General features: G+C 55.5%; 2 protein-coding genes and 1 pseudogene across 5 annotated transcripts; 1 reads left to right on the top strand and 2 right to left on the bottom strand.

The window, feature by feature from the left end:
- Positions 1 to 5,731: 5,731 nt before the first annotated feature.
- SBK2 (SH3 domain binding kinase family member 2) lies at positions 5,732 to 16,222 on the bottom strand. Of its 4 annotated transcripts, none has more exons than XM_035712617.2 (4): positions 16,087 to 16,222; positions 9,335 to 9,589; positions 7,436 to 7,638; positions 5,732 to 6,942 (listed from the first exon to the last, which is right to left on the bottom strand). In XM_035712617.2, the coding sequence occupies exons 2-4, from the start codon at positions 9,585 to 9,587 to the stop codon at positions 6,280 to 6,282; spliced, it is 1,119 nt and encodes a 372-aa protein (XP_035568510.2). In that variant the 5' UTR covers positions 9,588 to 9,589; positions 16,087 to 16,222; the 3' UTR covers positions 5,732 to 6,279. The 4 variants fall into 4 exon arrangements, with proteins under 4 accessions (XP_035568510.2, XP_025279635.3, XP_025279636.3 ...); XM_025423850.3 differs by lacking the exon at positions 16,087 to 16,222 and adding an exon at positions 10,526 to 10,628; XM_025423851.3 differs by lacking the exon at positions 16,087 to 16,222 and adding an exon at positions 10,469 to 10,587.
- LOC125754901 (osteoclast-associated immunoglobulin-like receptor) lies at positions 10,748 to 12,324 on the top strand (annotated as a pseudogene).
- On the bottom strand, positions 11,719 to 17,592 carry SBK3 (SH3 domain binding kinase family member 3). The gene is made up of 4 exons (XM_025423853.3): positions 17,456 to 17,592; positions 16,802 to 16,952; positions 16,087 to 16,289; positions 11,719 to 14,059 (listed from the first exon to the last, which is right to left on the bottom strand). The coding sequence occupies exons 1-4, from the start codon at positions 17,498 to 17,500 to the stop codon at positions 13,370 to 13,372; spliced, it is 1,089 nt and encodes a 362-aa protein (XP_025279638.1). The 5' UTR covers positions 17,501 to 17,592; the 3' UTR covers positions 11,719 to 13,369.
- Between the last annotated feature and the right edge of the window lie 706 nt (positions 17,593 to 18,298).

The following is an 18,298-nucleotide window of genomic DNA, read 5'->3' as shown; positions in this document are numbered from 1 at the left end:
ATGATGACAATGGAAGTGCTGATGATGAAGGTAATCATGGTCATAGGCATGGTGGTGATGATCATGGTGATGAAGACCATGATAGAGTTGGTGGTAATGAAGATGATGCCACCATAGGCATTTATGCAGCCCTGTGATGGCAAAAGTCTTTGCCTGGTTCACAGGTATTTGCCCAGCTCTTAGAACAGAGCCTGACACAGAGTGCACACTCCATAAATACCTTTTGAATGAATGAGTACGTGACAATAATAATAATGACTAAGAGTTTTGGGGTACTTCTGGGTCAGGGTCTGTTTTAAAGGCTTTATGTGCACAACGTCACTTTATCTTCATGAACACCTGCTGAGAAGGGTACTGTTACCACAGCTCAGCAGAGAAGGGGTGAGCTTTGGAGCCGGGCATGAACCTGAGCCAGTTACTTAACTGCTTGGTCTGAGTTTTTCCAGCCTTGAAAGGGGATCATAAGAACAAACTTCACGGTTCGCTGTGCCGATTAACTGATAAATTAATACACATGTAAGAGAGCTTAGCACAGACCCTGGCTGTCAATAAGTGCTCGTTCTGTGATAGCTGTTATGTATTTATTTCCATTTTACAGATCAGGACACTGAGGTCCCAGGTCACCCAGGGAACATGTAGTGGAGCCATGATCAGTACCCTGTGATCTTGCTCAGAAGTCAGACTATCCTGGACTCCAGACCATGTCCAGGCGGTGGGACTCTGGTGGTTTGTTTCTTTTCCCTGAACCTCAGTCTCCCCCCAGGTATATGGGGATAGTAATAGTGCCTGCCTCTGGGGTGGTGATAGTTGTGAGGATTAGATGAGATAGTGTGGGAAGGACAGAGCTCAGCAGATCATGTGCTCAGTTAACAAGAATATTCATGATCACTTATTGACTGCTTCCCTGCACCTGACCCAGTGTGGCCTCTTAACACGGTAACACTCATCCTCTCTACAGCCCTTTGAGGGGGGCACTTGATTCCCATTTCAGAAAAGACCTTGAAGCTCAGAGAGGGAAAGTTCCTTGCCTAAGGTCACACAGCAGCATGGGAACTCAAACCCAGAATAATATGAGGCATATGATCTTGCCCTGAGGTTCTACATTAAGACTCCCATGACGGCTCCTCTCTGAGTGACCTTGAGTGGGCCCCTTCCCCTCTCTGGATCTCTGCCTGTAAACTGGGGGCCGTCTTAGAAGGCCCCCAGCTCCAATTTCGATTACTGTGGCCTCAGACAGGAGACCGTTCCCTCCTCCTCCTCTCCTCAGTCTGAAGCCTGGCTCAGAGGTCCTGGAAGGTCATGGAGCTGGCGCCCCCGCAGTCCTGCAAAGGCCAGCAGGGTCCAGTTACTTGTTGGGGGCAGGGAGGGATAATGTCTGGGGGTCCTGATAGATGGACTGTCTGCCTCCGCCAACAGGCAAAGGAACACGCACAGAATCCTGTTCCCTGGGTCTTACTAAGCCCCAGACTTAAAAAAACTGCTGACTGGTAAACGGGGAGGGCTGAGGGGGCCCCTGCCTGCCTGCCCCTTGCCCTCCTAGGCAGTCAGGGGCTCAGAGGACAGCACACCAACCTGTAGGCCAAAGTTCTACTTTCCCATTTGCAGTTGGGAGCAGATGCACCCCAACTCTGGTTCTCCCCCAGAGGGCCCCACTGGGGGTTTAGGCTCTAGACCCCTATCTATGAGCCAGAGTTGAGGGGGGATGGCTGTTGGGCACCCTGGCCCCAGGTCCCTCCACCCTCTGCTGCCTTCTGCCAGCCCCAAAGAAGCGGTGCTTAATTATCCGGTCACTCTATCCCTGCTTGGCCAGGCAGCTAAGCCCAAACATCTGGCCCCAGGGCCCAGGGCCAGGGTGGTGGCCAGCCCCCACCTACTGCTGGCCCTGACCCAGATACCTCCCGAGGGACAGCTGAGCCCTCTCCTGTGCCTGCCAGCTTGCAACAAGCCCAGAACAGTAGCTGCAGAGGCCTAGCAGAAAAAACAGTTGACAAAATTAAACACCCGTCCACGGTTGACACATGCTCGTGCGTGCACACACGCATACCTTCCTAGCAGAGTAGGGGAAGGGGGGACTTCCTCAATCACAGGAAGGGTGGAAAGAAAGACACAGATCTGTCTTTTCCTGTGGGTGATACAACTGTCCATGTAGAAAACCCCAAAATATCCAGCGGACAAATGGTTAGCGTTAATGAGAGTTTTGCTAGGATGCCAGGGCAGTACTCTATGTCCTTTGTACCAGCAACTGCGACCCCTGCCTCACCAGCACTGCCTCAGACCCATAGCATCAAAACCTGCGTTTTAACGAGGCAGCAGGTGATTTACGGTTGGCTGCTGTTCACGTCTGAGAAGTGCTGCTCAAGCCATTTGCTTTATCTATGTACTAGCACAGAACTGCTTGTTTGTAGAGGCCTTGCCAGGCTGGCCCCCTCTGGCCCAGGGCAAGCTCCTTCCCCGCTGCAAGCAGGATGGCAGGGTGGGTGCAGCTGGGTTAGTTTAACACTCTGCCCTAACAGGTCCTGACGCTCTTCGTGATTTTTGATTCTGTGTTTTCTACATGAAGTCGATGGGATAGAAGCATGTTCTGGGTGCCTGGAGCCCAGGCTCATGAAATGTCGTTTCCCTGATGTGAGTTCTGGTGGCTGGATGCCCGGCCTCATCCCCTGTGAGGGTCTCTCAGTGAGAGGCTCTATGCTCTAGATCCAGGCCAGGGCATGGCATTCAATAACAAATGGCAGAAAGGGAGAGATGAAGGAAAAACTTTTTTGGGAACAAGAAACCCCATATGGTACTGCTTGCAAGTTCGGGGTTCCCCAGCTGGGGGAGCGGAGCTTCCTTGGTGACCACCAGCCCAGGTACATTTTAGAGGTACTGGGCTGGGGAGAAAAGCAAAGACTTTGGAATCAGGCCAGAGCTGCATTTGAACTCAGACTCTTCTATCTTTAGACTTGCAGGTCTTCAGAAAGTAGGTTCCTCCCCACTGGGGCCTCAGTGGTCTTTTCTGTAAAACGGAGGGAGGAGTAAGGAGTGGGTCTTGCATCTAGGGCTTGGTTTGTGATTAATTCAGAGCTATTAGAAGGAGGACAGGGTTTTCTCTTTTCTCCTGGTTGGGAATTCAGAGGCCCAGAGAAGGAAAGAAACTGATCAAGGCATGAGAACCTTGGAAATGTCTGTTTTGTGGCTTTTTAGCCTCATTGAGATGAAATCCACATGCCATGAAATTCACCCTTCTCCCATGTACAATTCAGTGGTTTTTAATATATTGACAGAGTTGTGCAACACTCACCACAATCTAATTTTAGAGCAATTCTACCACCATCACCACACCCAAGAAGGAAAGCCAGGCCCCTTAGCAGCCATTCCTCAGCTCTCCCCGACAGCCCCACCCCCAGCAGCCAGTAGCCTTTCCTTCTCTGTAGATTTGCCTGTTCTGGATATTTCCAAAATGGAGTCCTACAATGGATCATCCTCCACCACTGGCTTCTCTCTCATCCCATGGTGTTTGGGAGGCCCACTTGCCATGTGCCATGTGTCAGTGTTTCCTTCCTTTCCGTGGCCCAGTAGTATTCCAGAGTCTGGATGGACCGCCTTGTGTTTCCCTGCTCAGCTGCTGATGGACATTTGGGTTGTCTCCATGTGTTGGTTATTGTGAGTAATGTCACTATGAATATCTGTGGATGCTTGCTTCCACTGCTCGTGGGCACAAACCTGGGAGCGGAATTGCTGGGCTACGTGGTGATTCTGTGTCTAACGTTCTGACAGAACGCCAGCCTGTCTCCCATGGTGGCTGCACCATTTATTTCATTCTCAGCCCCCCAGTGCTGCACAAGGAGGGTCCCAGCCTCTCCATGTCCTCACTAGCATGCCTAAGTGGGTCTGGAGGCTTCTGAGATCCCCCTCTTTTGTCTCCCTGGTTTACCTTCCCCAACACCTGTGTCTTCCCGGGGGGGGGGGGGATGGCCACCTTACAGCCCCTCATGCACACACACGCTCAGCCTTGCACACTCACACGCATGGGTATACTAATATGCATCCCCTCACATGCACCCCCACCCCCCGTGTGAGACCCCTTCGGCCATGGATGGCAGTGGGACACCCTGAAGTTAAATAGCATGGAGCCTGGGCAGGACCCAATCTGGGTTTGAATCCCAGCTCTGCTCCTGCCCCTACCCCGCAGTAGGAGATCAGGCACTACCTTGGCTGCCCAAGCAGCACCTGTGGCCCCCACAGCCCCCACCCATGAAATGAGGAGGATCCTAGGAAGTGAGCAGATGTGTGTGCCAGGGGGGCTGCTCAAGGAGCAAAGTGCTTTGTTGGTGTTAAGTATTATGATTAGTATTAAGTTTTAATTAAGTAATGAATACTTAATTAGCACTGCTCCTGCCCCCTTCAGGCCCTGCCTGGGAACTTTTGTTGGCTGCCCTGGGGCCCCTCACTGGGTCATTATCACCTCCCAGTTAATCCTCAGCTGCTGCCACCAGTTAACACCCTCTGCAGACTCCTCTGCCCCTGCCTGCCCCTGCCCATCTACACTTCCCTCTTTTCAGCTCTACCCTGCCCTGGCGGCCTCCAGCTTTTTGGGGACACATTCTTGGCCCTATGGCTCAGGCTATTTCAGATTCACAGATAAGATGGCAGGAGTTCTGATCATGTTCCCCACACTTACCTCCCTATATTGTTCTCTACAATGACCCCCTACTCCAGGAAGCTCACCTGGATTGCCCAGGACAGGGGCCAGTGTCCCTAGTCCTCTGGATTGAAACTAGATTCAAAGGTCTTTGGGGTCACTGCACAGATGCTGTTAACACCCCCCCTCCCCAGTCCAGGCAACACTCAGGAGGCCACGGCAGGGGCACTGTAGGGGGTGGTAGGGGCCTGGGAGAGAGTGACACTTGATCCAGCTCTGAGTTGTAGCCTTGCTCTGGGCTGGTGGCCAAAGAAGGCGAGGAGAGGAAGACAGAGTGTTTGCAAACAGGGCAGCTGCCAAGAAGGGGCCAGGGTGAGGGGGGAAGGTGTGAAGGAGAGACGGGCCCAGCTGGTGACTGGCAGCGGCGCCTGGGTGACATTCCTCCTTCTGCTACACACACATACTCACGGTCTCCTGGACGCACAAACACGGGCCTGACGTCCACACACACAGAGCAAGGTGCCCGCAAACTTCCATGCTGTCCCCTTACACACAACACTCAGACACACACAATCATGTCATCCACACAGTAAGACACAGTCACACCTTCACCATCTCTCCCCCACGCACCCTTACTCCTGCATACTCATGGGCTCAGACACTCATGGACACACAAAAGTGTAGAAATTCACACTCCAGTCCAGCCGAAGCTGCTATGCATGGACAGCGTTGATGCTCAGTGCCTCTGCCCACACACTGGTCCATGTGGAAACGAGCTCACACCGTCCTGACAACCAGCAGCACATGCTCACAAACACCCCGCGGCCAGCTTCTGGCATGCAGTGTGGCCACACCATGGGACCATTTTCTGCCACGTGCTCCATCTCTCTTCCTGACGGCACGCTGTCCAGTGTCCACCCATGTACACTGTCCTCCTCTTCCCCAAGCTGGCAGACCAGCTGCATCATGGAGGCCCAAGTACCAGATGAAGTTGGGTGAGAGAAGAGAGGGCACATTATCACGAGGGCGACGGCCAGGCATGTGGGCGGAAGACACAGGCTGAGGAGAAAGAAACCCACCAGGGAGGCCAGACAGGGACACAGAGGCAGCAGCACAAAACCAGATGGGTTCATTTATTGAGCAAATGTTTCCTGGCCCCTTCCTTCCCTTGGGTCAGGACTGCTCCAGCTACAGGAAGGCACATCACAGGACAGACCAGGTCCCTACCCCAACAGCAGGGTGCATGGAGGATCCATAGGGGCCTACCAGGACAGCTGGAAAGGGAGGAGCATCACGCGGGTGGCGGGGGGCGGGGGGGGGGGGTTAGCACCGGGAGCATGAGGGCAGTGGGGACTTGCTTGGGGCCTCATGCATGCTGAGGGCAGGCCTCACAGAGCAGGTGACGTGGAGGCATCCATGGTGTGCGGGAGGCAAAGGAGGGAGCCACAAGACTGCAGGCAAGGGGACGAACAGCAGGTGCCAAAGCCCTGGGGAGGACAAGGATGCAGAAGAGACATGCAGTGGTCTCTGCCCGACCCCCACCCCCCAGGCCATGGGAGGGACACAGGATGCCCTTGTGGGAAGTAAGGAAGGTATAAAGGAGAAAATGGGCAAAGGAGGAGCCAAAAAGCCCCCTCAAGAAGGCAGAGGTGACCTCAGGAGGTAGGGCCCACCCAGTTCCCTTCCTGAGTCTCCACAGCCAAGGTGGGCTCGGGCTGTCCCCCCAACTCTCCATCCTCCTCCTTGCCCCCCTCCTCCCCCTCTTCAGCTTCCTCCTTCCGCTGCCTCCAGGGACGCCCTAGATAGCCCCGAATGGAGCTCACAGAGCACCTCTTCCGGGGGTGAGGGTCCAGCAGCCCCCACAGGAGACTGTCTGCCACAGGCGTCAGGCCGAACCAGGGCTGAGGACGGTCCTCGGGTTGGCGGGACGCCTGCCACATGAGGAAGTCCTCGTAGAAGGGGTCGGCCTCAGCCAGGGGCTGGTCCCAGGGGAAGTAGCCAGTGAGGAGGCAGAAGAGCAGGACCCCCAGCGCCCAAGCGTCCAGGGCAGGTTGGATGGGCAGGCCCTCGGGGAGGGGCGGGGGGCAGCAGAGCTCAGGGGCCGTGTAGGGGATGGGTGGCCCTGCCAGGCGCAGCAGAGTCCCCCGGGGCCTTGTGTGGCCGAAGTCGGTGAGCTTGACCTGCCGGCAGGCTGGGTCACACACCAGCACGTTCTCCGGCTTGATATCCCGGTACACCAGGCCGCGGGAGTGAATGTGCTCCAGGGCCGAGGTCAGCTGGGCCGCACAGCGCTGGACTGCCTGCTGCGGGAGGCCCACCTGTGGGGGAGTGGCATCAGGGCCTTCTGCCCCTCCCTGGGCAGCTGGCCCAGGGCTGAGGCCACAGAGCTGCTCCTCAGTCCTGGGGAGCCCAGGAGGATGAAGGGCCTCCACAGACGTGCCATGGGGAGGTCCAGTGGGACCCCCCTGAGGGCCAGTGGGACCCTGTGAGGGCTAGTGGGATCCACTGAGGGCCAGTGGGACCCTCTGAGGGCCAATGGGACCCTGTGAGCACCAGGCAGACCCTGTGAGACCCAGTATGACCCTCTGAGGGTTAGTATGACCCTGAGAGGGCTAGGGGGACCCTGTGAGGCACTGTGAACCCTGGGGAGGTCTAGTGTGATCCCCTTGAGGCCCACTGAACCTCAGTGAGGTCTGGGGGGAATCCACGGGGCCAGGCAAATCTCACTAGGGTATAGTGTTGGTTCTGTGGTGTCGGCGAACTCCAGAGAGGCCCAATGAGGGGCCCGCAGGGGCCTGCTCACCTACCCACCTTGGGCTGGATGAAGGTGATAAGGTCCCCATACAGGACAGGCTCCGTCAAGAAGCTGTAGGAGTCAGCTGACTCGATGCCAATGCCGTAGGCCGCTACTATAGCTGAATGCGCGCCCAATGAGAGGCCCACGCAGAACTCGTACAGGAAACCACGGAGAGAAGTGGAGGCCTTTGGGAGTTGCTTCAGTGCCAGAGTAGTGCCTGGGGGCAGCAGGGGCAGGTGCAGAGGGAGTGTGAGAGCCAAGGGTCTCCCTGTCCGCTCCCCTCCCCCCATCCCTCCCCAACCTGGGCTCTTTTCCACACGCCCTCGCCACCTCCTCCAAACCCTGCCTCCCTGCTGCACTACCAGAAACACAGCGTGGCCACGAAAACACTGCCAGTGGTAATTAATAATAATAATAATGCAGCATTTGGTGAGTTTGGCTCTGCTGTCTTGGAGCAGATGGAAGGGGAACTTCAAATGACCTCACGTTTGCCCAAAAGCCACTGTGAAGGCAGTAGCAGAAAAGATGCCCTGTCCTGGGGACTTGATCCTATCAAGGAATCATTGTGCAAATGATGTCCTGGAGTGTAAGTGCCCTGGAGGCAGGAACTCTGCTTTCTTCACCTGCTCACCTTCCTCATCAGGAAGGAGTGAGTGATGGAAAAAGGTCACCTCCTCCTCTGAAACACTGACTATTTTCCTTCCATTCCCCAGCTGGATGCACCAGTGCCTTTCCTAAGCATCTGGGACGCCCTGGACTTCCGCCATCATGGCACATGCCACCTTCTGTTTGATGGCATCTGTCCCTCTGCTGTGAGCTCTTGGCCCTGGCACCTCCCAGCCCAGGGACCGGCATCCAGAGGCTGAAGGAAGCATAGCCTTATTCCCCTCTTTATTGCTTATGCCCCCAAGTCCTGTGATGACCTGCATCTGGATCTCTTGCTCTTGGCATCTGTCTCTAATGTGGTCTGAACTGTGCCTCTCAAATCCACATGTGGAAGTCCTCACTGCCAGTTCTGCAGAATATAACTATTTGGAGACAGAGTCTTGGAAGTGCTAACATGAGGTCACTACAGGATGGGCTAACCCTGGTCCTCTGTGACTGGTGTCCTCACAAAAAGAGGAAACTGGACCCAGAAATGCCATGTGAACACAACGGGACGGGACGAGAGAGGCCCTGGGCGAAGCAGCCCTGCCCACACCTGGAGCCGGACTTCCGGCCTCCATCCAGGACCACGAAAAAACAAAGGTCTCAATGTCAGCCTCCACAGTGAGTGGGCTTTGCTGTGGCAGTCTGAGCACACTGGCACTTTCCCTGTCCACGCCGGAGCTCCTCCTTGAAGGCATGCCTCACGCATTCAGCTCTGGGTTCCAAGCACGAACCACTCAGGACAGGGCAGAGCCCCCAAGGTGGCCTTGTTAGGAGTGTCCTGAGATGACTGTGGCTCTGAGTTCCATCCATACTATGCCTGTCTCAGGGGAGGAACAGAGGATGTGTGCACACTTGGCAGGAAAGTATGAGTGGGGGGACCATGTGCTGCACAGCCACATGCACTGGTCTTGCTAAGTGTCTGGCAGAGGCCATGGCTCCGAATCATCCCCATGGTGACCGCTAAGCTAGCCACACATCAGGGCTATGGGGGAGGGGACTCAGTCCCCTTTCTCACAGGCAACTAGACCCATGTACAAATGCTTGGAGAATCACAGTTTTTACATAGAAGGAATCATCACCCACATTTTTGAATGAGGAGGCTGAGGCTCAGAGAGGATAGGGGAGATTCCCAAGAACACACAGCCCAGAAGGAGCAGAGGCAACACTTGATTCATGTTTAGACTCCTGCACCTTGGTCGGCATCTGTCCTGGCCCACCCCCCACCCACTGACCCTCCTGCATCTGTCTCCAGGCCCGGGTACCTTTCTGACGATGGGTGACCAGCAGGACCCGGCCAAAGCGGCCCTGGCCCAGGGGACGAACTTGCTGGTAGAGCTCATCCACCTCGGCTTGGACCAGGGTCTGGGCACTTAGCGCCATCATGTCCTCTAGCTCCAGGGCTGCCTCCTGGCCCTGCCGCAGCTCCTCTGCCGTGAGGCCCCCTAGGTTCTCCTCAGCCACGTTTTCAGCAGCCCCTGCCTCCACCTGTTCCTCATCTGACTGTCTGCCGGGCATCTCTGCAGGGCAGAGTAGAGACAGTGACCCAGGGCCCAGGTCCTGCTAGGCCTGGGTCCCAAGGGAGGCGGCGCTGGGGGCCTGGACTCCTGAGTCTGAGGGAGGAGGGGGCTGGGGGCCTGGAATCCTGGGTCTGAGGGAGGAAGGGCTGGGGGCTCATTAGCACTTAACATTGTGACTCAGTCTCCCTCTTTGTTAGAGGTGTCTGAAGAGTGGGAAGACCAGTTGCTGGATGGGGTGAGGTCAAGCCTAAGGTCACAGATGTCTCTTGCCCCCGCCCCCACATCCTGGCACCACCCAATGGCCCAAGGGTGAAAGATGAACCAGATAACTCCAGACACCCCCCCAACTTGTTTCCAAAGCAAACAGACTTGGGCCCTGGGGGTGGATGAGTAGCCTCTTTCTCCTAAGAGCAAACAGGTGCTCTCTGCCTCCAGGGGCTGGGGAGGGCGGCTGTGCACACCAGGCCTTGGGGGGACGCCTGGGACCTGGATGGGAGGAAGCACTTGGGAGTGCCAAGTCCTTGAGACGCCTAGGTCCACCTCCTACAGCCTCAGCCCCTCCTCCCTCAGACCCAGGAGTCCAGGCCCCCAGTCCCTCCTCCCTCAGACCCTAGTGTGCAGGTCCCCCACCCCCTCCTCCCTCTGACCCAGGAGTCTGGACCACCAGCCCCTCCTCCCTCAGACCCAGTCCCCCAGCCCCTCCTCCATCAGACCAGCAGTCTGGACCATTAGCCAGTCCCTCTCCTGGAACCTTACACAACTCACACATCTCATGACTCCCAGACTCTGTTTCCCTAACACTCAACCAGTCAACAGCCTCCCTCTGAGGATCCCAGGACTTTGGCCAGCTGTGCGGCTTCACTATCAGGTGGTGCCCACCTCAGGCTGTTTAACCCTTGCCTCCTCCTGACCTGGGCTCCGGCCTCCAAACCTCACCTCCTCCAAAGCTTGCCTGACCCTTCGCTGCCTGCCGTGGTCAGTGCCCAGCACTAGATCCCATGCCAGCAGAGGCCTGGCCAGGAGCAGACCCCGCCCCCACCTAGGGGGTCTTAAGCCCCGCCCCAGCCCCGCCCCTTCCACCCCACTAGGGCCAGAGCGACATCGTGTGTTGACTCCTAGAACTGGCTACCGCCAGAAATAATGTCGCAGACCTAGGCCCCAGAGCCCCGTCCATTCTCAGACCCAGGCGTCCAGGCCCCAGCCCCGTCCTCCCTCAGACCCGGGAGTCCAGGCCCCCAGCCCCTCCTCCCTCAGACCCAGGAGTTCAGATTCCCAGGCCCTCCTCCCTCAGACCCTGGAGTCCAGGTTCCCCAGCCCCTCCTCCCTCAGACCCAGGAGTTCAGACCCCCAGGCCCTCCTCCCTCAGACCCTGGAGTCCAGGTTCCCCAGCCCTTCCTCCCTCAGACCCAGGAGTTCAGACCCCCAGGCCCTCCTCCCTCAGACCCTGGAATCCAGGTTCCCCAGCCCCTTCCTCCCTCAGACCCTGGAGTCCAGGCCCCCAGCCCCTTTCCAGGAGTCCAGGCCCCCAGCCCCTCCTCCCTCAGACCAGGAGTCCAGGCCCTTGTAGAAGATGAAATCACTTCTCTAGTTTGTCCCTGCCTTGACCCCACCCAGCTGCCCCATCAATGCCCCATTAACAGGTCAGACACAAGTGTTCCACGAGGGGTGTCCAGGGGATGGGACACTGGGGTCCTGTTTGGAGAAAGGATGAGACAACCAGATTCCAGAACGATGCAGTGAGAGATGATCTCAGACTTGGGGCAGAGGGGAAGCAGGTGGTGGAGCAACTGGGAGGAGTGGGGAGGGGAGGTCCGAGTTCGGAGTCTGCAGACTTCAGAGTTGGTGGGAGGGATAGGCGGGAACCCCTGGGTCTGATGGAGGAGAGGCTGTGGGCCTGGAATGATGCATCCCCTCCTGCGGTTACAGTAAGATGACGACTGTGAACACACTTAATTTTTAAAGAATAAACCTTTTATTTCAGAATAATTATTGATTTCCAGAACAGCTGGAAGGATTGTGCAGAGAACTGCCAGGCCGTCCCCAGCTCCCCAACAGGTTCGTATCTCACGCAGCCAATGGCATGTTTGTCCAAACAAAGAAATGGTGTCAGACACTAGACCCTGCCTGTCTTTTTTTTTTTTTTTTTTTTTTTTTAATTTTTATTTATTTATGATAGTCACACAGGGAGAGAGAGAGAGAGGCAGAGACATAGGCAGAGGGAGAAGCAGGCTCCATGCACCGGGAGCCTGACGTGGGATTCGATCCTGGGTCTCCAGGATCACGCCCTGGGCCAAAGGCAGGCGCCAAACCGCTGCGCCACCCAGGGATCCCGACCCTGCCTGTCTTACCAGTGCTTCTGCCAACAACCTTCTGCTCTCCCAGGGTCTGATCCAGGGTGCCCCACTGTGCTTTAGTGAACCCACATTTTTAAGTCTAGAAAGTACATAGGACAGACTCCCCTGGAGGGAGCAGTTCCCTGTCCCCGACCCTGTGCTGGGGATGGGGCCATGACCCTGTGCTGGGGATGGGGCCATAGCGTCAGATGCCTGCCACCCCTGCTCCGCAGATGTAAAATGTCCTGCTCTGAGCTGGAGGTGGCGGTGTGGGGCTGTGTGGGGCGGTGTGACGGCTCCGAGCTGGAGCAGGTGAGTATCAGCTCATCCGTACCAGCATGGAAAGCTGGCTCCGAGGCCCACAAAGCTGGGAAGATCACACACCTTGGTGGTCCAGGCTGATTGGAAGCTGGCACGGGGCACTTGTCATGTGCAAGAAGAACTGAAAGGATGTCGAAATGAGAAAAAAACAGAGGCTGGGGAACCCTGGGTGGCGCAGCGGTTTAGCGCCTGCCTTTGGCCCAGGACGCGATCCTGGAGACCCGGGATCGAATCCCACATCGGGCTCCCGGTGCATGGAGCCTGCTTCTCCCTCTGCCTATGTCTCTCTGCCTCTCTCTCTCTCTCTGTGTGACTATCATAAAAAAAAAAAAAAAATTAAAAAAAAAAAAAAACAAAAAAAAACAGAGGCTGTCCTGAACAGGTGGACAGGTGAGGCCGAAAAAGATGGGAGACATAGATCATCTGGGTACAAGATCCCAAGGGCCTGGAGACAGGCCACGTCTCAGAGGCATGGAGCTATGAGAAACACATTCTCAGAGGAGGACACTGGATTTGCAGATGACTGCTGGCAGGAAAATGTGTGCGTGTGTGTGTGTGTGGGGGGGGGGGTGGTCCAGAAAGGATGAATGACTTCCCAATGTCACTCCACTTTCCTGGAGCACAGGGAAATGGAAGAGGTAGAGGGTGAGGTTTCTATGGTGCTGGATCTTGAAAGCCCAGATTTAGTGCCGTGGACAGTGAGAGTCAACCAGGTCTCAGTGAGGAGTGACCCCATCAGAACTCCAAGATAGGCACTTAGCATGTGCCTGCACCGAGGAAATGCATCTGTAGGGGAAGCAGTGCCTTCCTTCAAGCAGACATATTCACAGCAGAAGGAAGAGGCAGAGTCCTTGACAGAGGAGAAGGCAGGAGCCCTGGACTCCAGGATCTGACGGAGGAGGAGCTGGGGTCCTGGACTCCCAGGTCTGAGGGAGGAGGACTCCCATGTCTTCAGTTGAGAGGGGCATTGTGTATCGCAGTCCAGCCCTCAGCAGGGAGAGTGCAACGTGTTCCATCTCTGTCCTCCTGGGAGCAGCTGTCTCCATCCAGGTGGCCAGGACGGGGAGGGCGGGTGCTGGGGGAGGGGCCGTTGGCCCAGGCTCTGACCACTTGTCCCATCACCTGGTCAGGGAGATCCCCTATCTGTCCCCATCCTCCTGCCATCTTTGTCATCCTCCTCTTCCTCCTCTGTCCACTCCTCTAGGGTTGCTTCCTGCTCTTCCTCCTCCTCCCCATCTTCACTAGATGTAACCCCCCAGCCCCCAGATCCCTCTCTGTTCCTCTCTAAACCCCAGTCATCCCCCAAGAAGTCCAGGACAGCCAGTGGGGGGCTCCTAGTCTCAGGATCCAGGTCTAGAAGCCCCTGGAGCAATGCCAGGGCTGGGGGTGCAAACTGGTCCCAAGGTGGGGGTGGTCGTGGTGGTTGGGGTCTGGTGGTCATCCAGCCAGCAAAGGCCTCAAATTCAGGGTCAGGGGCCAGTGCTACATCCCAAGGGAAACAGGCAGTGGCAGTGCAGAAGAGAAGCACCCCCAGGCCCCAGGAGTCCATAGCTGGTCGCAGGGGCAGGGTATCAGGTGGCAGCAGGAGGCAGAGCTCTGGGGGGGCAGAGGGCAGTGGCCCTGGTGGTGCAGGGGTCGCACTCCCCTCAGGCCGAGTCAGACCCAGGTCACCTAGGGCCACACGGCTGCAGACGGGGTCAAAGACCAGAACATTGTCTGGCTTGACATCTGCATGGACCAGCCCCCGGCTGTGGAGAAAGTCCAGGGCTCCAGCCAGCTGGGCCATCACCCGCTTCACCAGAAGCTCTGGGAGGCCCTGGAGTCAAGGAGAGATGAAGGTCAGGTGCCTTGGCTCCTTCTTTAGTTCGTTTCTTAGGGCTCAAGAATTCAGAACCTCAGACCAATGGCTACCTCTAGTGTCCCTCAGCCTTCTCCAGATCAACCTCAGCCACAACCTGCTGCTAACTCTGCACTCCAGCCCCCAGTATGTTGTCACTGGAACTCCAGACTGAATCAGAAGCTCTTTTAGCTTCCACCAAGCTTTCTCCTCACGCTAACACTCAAATCCCCTCCTCACATTTCTTTTTTTTTTTTTTTTTTCCCCTCCTCACATTTCTTATCTCTTGCCTGATCACCCAGATCTCCAATGGGAACCCAAATCTCATACTTAATCCTAATTTTTGTTCCTTGGTCTCTAACTCACACACCATTCTGAAGTCATTTTACTGACTTCATCATTGGATTGATAAATCTATCCATCCAGCTAGCTAGGCAGCTAGACAGCAATCCATCCATCAAACCACTCATCCATTCAGCAGTCTACACAACAGGGTTTCTGCTTAACATCCATTCTACCAGCCAGTCAGAAACCCAATAATGTTTTCAATTATTTAATATCCAAAATCTATCCATTAATTCTTCCTTGCTTCCTTCCATTTAGCTACCATGCATTCCATCCAGCCAGCCATCCATCTACCCACCCATCAATCCATCTTTTCATCTATCCACCATCCACCCATCTTTCCATCCATCCATCCACTCACCCACCAACCATTCCACCCATCTTTCCATCCACCCACTCACCCATCCACCCATCTTTCCATCTATCTGTCTATCCACCCATCCACCCACCCATCAATCCACCCATCCACCCATCTTTCCATCCATCCATCTATCTCTACCCATTCATCTATCTCCCTCCCTTCTTTATTCCCCTCTGTTTATCTCCAACCCTATCTCAAATCCAAAATTTATTTACTGGGGATCCCTGGGTGGCGCAGAGGTTTGGCGCCTGCCTTTGGCCCAGGGCACGATCCTGGAGACCCGGGATCGAGTCCCACGTCGGGCTCCCGGTGCATGAAGCCTGCTTCTCCCTCTGCCTGTGTCTCTGCCTCTCTCTCTCTCTGACTATCATAAATAAATCAAAAATTTTTTAAAAATTTATTTCTTTAGGGACACCTGGGTGGCTCAGCAATTGGGCGTCTGCCTTCGGCTCAGGGCGTGGTCCCAGATTCCGGGATGGAGTCCCACATCGGGCTCCCTGCAAGGAGCCTACTTCTCCCTCTGCCTATGTCTCTACCTTCTCTCCGTGTCTCTCATGAATAAATAAATGAAATCTTAAAAAAAAAAAAACTATTTCTAAAGATGGCCCCACCCCTAGTCTCCAAACTCATGTACTCTCAGAATTTCATGGATTCAGTCTTCACCTGGTCTTCTCACCAAAAAGAACTTCATTACAGCCAATCTTCAACTTATTCCATATACTTACCCTTAACCATCCCTGTCTCACTCTGCAACTTCATCCATGCTTTTCACACCCACTACCAATCTATAATCAACTCACTCAACTTCACCCATGACCATGCTCCCAATCCCAGGGCTAACTAAAATCCCACCCCTAACCTCATTCTCAACCCCAATTCCAAGCCTGTGCCCATGCAAACTTGTGTTGGAATGGTTGAGTGGGTTAGGTTAGGGTTAGGCATGGGATTGCATCAAGAGTTAGAAATAAAGGGACGCCTGAGTGGCTCAGTGGTTGAGCATCTGCCTTCAGCTCAGGGTGTGATCCTGGAGTTCTGGGATCGAGTCCCATATTGAGCTCCCTGAAAGGAGCCTGCTTCTCCCTCTGCCTATGTCTCTGCCTCTCTCTTTCTGTGTCTCTCGTGAATAAATAAATAAAATCTTTAAAAAAGAGAGAGAGAGAAATAAGGAGGGTGTCTGGGGGCTTAGAGCAGAGCTACGTTGAGCACTGATTTGGATGTCAGGATTAGACATAGGAACGGGGTAGGGACAGAGTTGTACATGGGATAAGCAGTCCTGACCTTTGCTCCCTACCCGCCTCACCTGTTCTTGCAGCATCCCGCTGAGGTCCCCATATGGTGCGTACTCCTGGGCGAAGGCAAAGTGTCGGGGGGTCTGCAAGGGTCCTTCCAGGGTCTGGAGTAAACCTGGGTGTGATGAGACACAGCGGCCCACACAGAACTCTCTCAGGAAGGTACTTCTCAGGACCGAGTCCCGACGCAGGAGCTTCAGAGCCACAGCAGAACCTGCCATGGAGATGGGTGCAGAAGGGAACTCAGGGAGCTCTGATCTTGCTGTGGGGCCTTAGGCAAACTGCTCAACCTCTTGGAACCTCAGATATTTTGTGTGTAAAACAAGAGTGGCAGGGTATAGTGCCTGACCTCTCTCCGCTTCCAGTTTGTCCTTGTGTGAAGTCGGGGTTGAAGGTGACCTTCCCTGAGGACTCCCTATTCTGCTGTGTGGCCTTGCACAACTGCCTGACCCTCTTTGAGCCTCAGTTTTCTCTTGAATAGAGTAGGTGACATGGTGACTTGGGTTCCAATCCAAGTTGCACTCCTCCCTTGCTGTGTGACCTCAAGCAAGGCTCTCACCTTCTTTGGGTTAACTCTGTTTATTAGAAGATCAGAAAGCTCTTAACTTTCCAAGAGCCCCCATCAAGGATTCCCATCATCTCCTGGGGATGTTCCCAGCCTCAGTAGCTTCTGAGAACCCTATTATGGGGAAGTTCTGGAGTCTGCCCTTGGGTGGCCAAACTCACCTCCTTGGCGAGGCCGGGCAAGGAGTACGCGGCCATAGGAGCCAGAGCCGAGCTCTCGGATGAGGCGGTACTGGACACGCAGATTCCTCACTGGGGTCACCCTGGTGGCTGTCAGCTCCACAAGCCGTTGGAGGGCCGTAGCTGTGTCCTCCTGGAGGAAAGGAGCAGAGGTGGGGAAGGGGTATGTGTGGGGGCCACCGCAAACAGCGGGTCCAGCCCAGGACTGAGTTGGGGTGCCAGGGTGATAGGGTCATTGTCCTCAGGGAGGAGGATGAGTCACAATGACTCACCGGCCTCGGGCCACCTGTTTTTGTGTCCTGGCAGGGTTAGGGGTGATTGTGTCAAAGACCCTGCCCACCACCTTCTGTGAGAACCCCCAGGAGCCCCTGGCCCCTGCTGCAATTGCTTCCTCAGCTGACACAACCCCCACTGTCCACTCTGTCCCTGTGCTTCCCACTCTGTTTCTGAGGCCACTGCCCTGGAGGCTTCGGTCTTGCTCTGTGTTCTCGGGTTTGTGTTACTCTGGGTCTCTGCTGTTGCTCTATTTCCCTGTCTTCTCCATTTCTCTCTGTGTGTTTGTTCACTGTCCCTCTTCATGACTCTTTCTGACTCTGTTTCTCTGTCTCTCTCTTTCCCTTGTCTCCCACCTCTCACCTCTGGGTCCCCATCCTCAGGGTTCTTGGGCTCCCTGAGCTCCATTTCAGAGTCCCTGGCGTCAGGAGGCCCCTGAGCGAGCACCCCCTTACTAGGCCCACCAAGTCCTGCTGCACCTCTCAGATCCTCACCCCACAGAGCCAAGGTACAAAGCCTATCTGAAGGATCTGCCTCAGTCTCCCTCTGCCTGTTGGAGCCAGAGGATTTCTCTGCCGTCCTCTGCCGGACTCCTGCCTCCTTGTGAGCCCGGGTGTCTGTGTGTCCCTCTGTACTGTCCTGTCAATCTCCCGGCCCACACCTCCTTCCTGATTATCTTCCTTCCACTGTCTGTCTCCACCACCCTCCCTGTCCCAGCTCTCAGATCTCTTGGTGGGTCTCCCGATGCTGTGTCTCATCCTCACACTGTCCCCACCATCTGTCACTCAGGATATTCCACACTGTTCCCTGCCCTCCCCGTTTACTACTTGTCTGCTTGGTTTCGCTCTGGCCTGCTCTCCTGAGTATCTCTCTGTCTCCCTCCTCCTGTCTTTGTTCCTGACTCTCTCTCACAGCCTTTGTCCCTCCTTCTCTGGGCCGGAGACAGGGGTGTGTGTGACAGCTCAGAGACATCCTGTCCCCCGCCACCCCTCCCTCACCCCCTCTGACCCGCTGTCCCCCTCCCTCCCCCTTCCAAACTTAGACCAGCTTGGACTCTGGGCTCTGGTCCCAGGACAGAGGGGACAAAACATATTGTGAACCCCCAAGGGCCAGGCCTGAAGGCAGTGAGAAAGGGGAGACGGTGCCCCTTCACATACCTTACATGGGATGGGAGACCCAGAGGTCCATGCTTTCTGTCCTCCTCCA

The sequence above is a fragment of the Canis lupus genome, chromosome 1 (assembly GCF_003254725.2).
Source record: "Canis lupus dingo isolate Sandy chromosome 1, ASM325472v2, whole genome shotgun sequence".
Classification (NCBI taxonomy): Eukaryota; Metazoa; Chordata; class Mammalia; order Carnivora; family Canidae; genus Canis; species Canis lupus.
The sequence above is the reverse complement of the archived record's forward strand: the minus strand, read 5'-3'. Positions and strand labels throughout refer to the sequence as shown.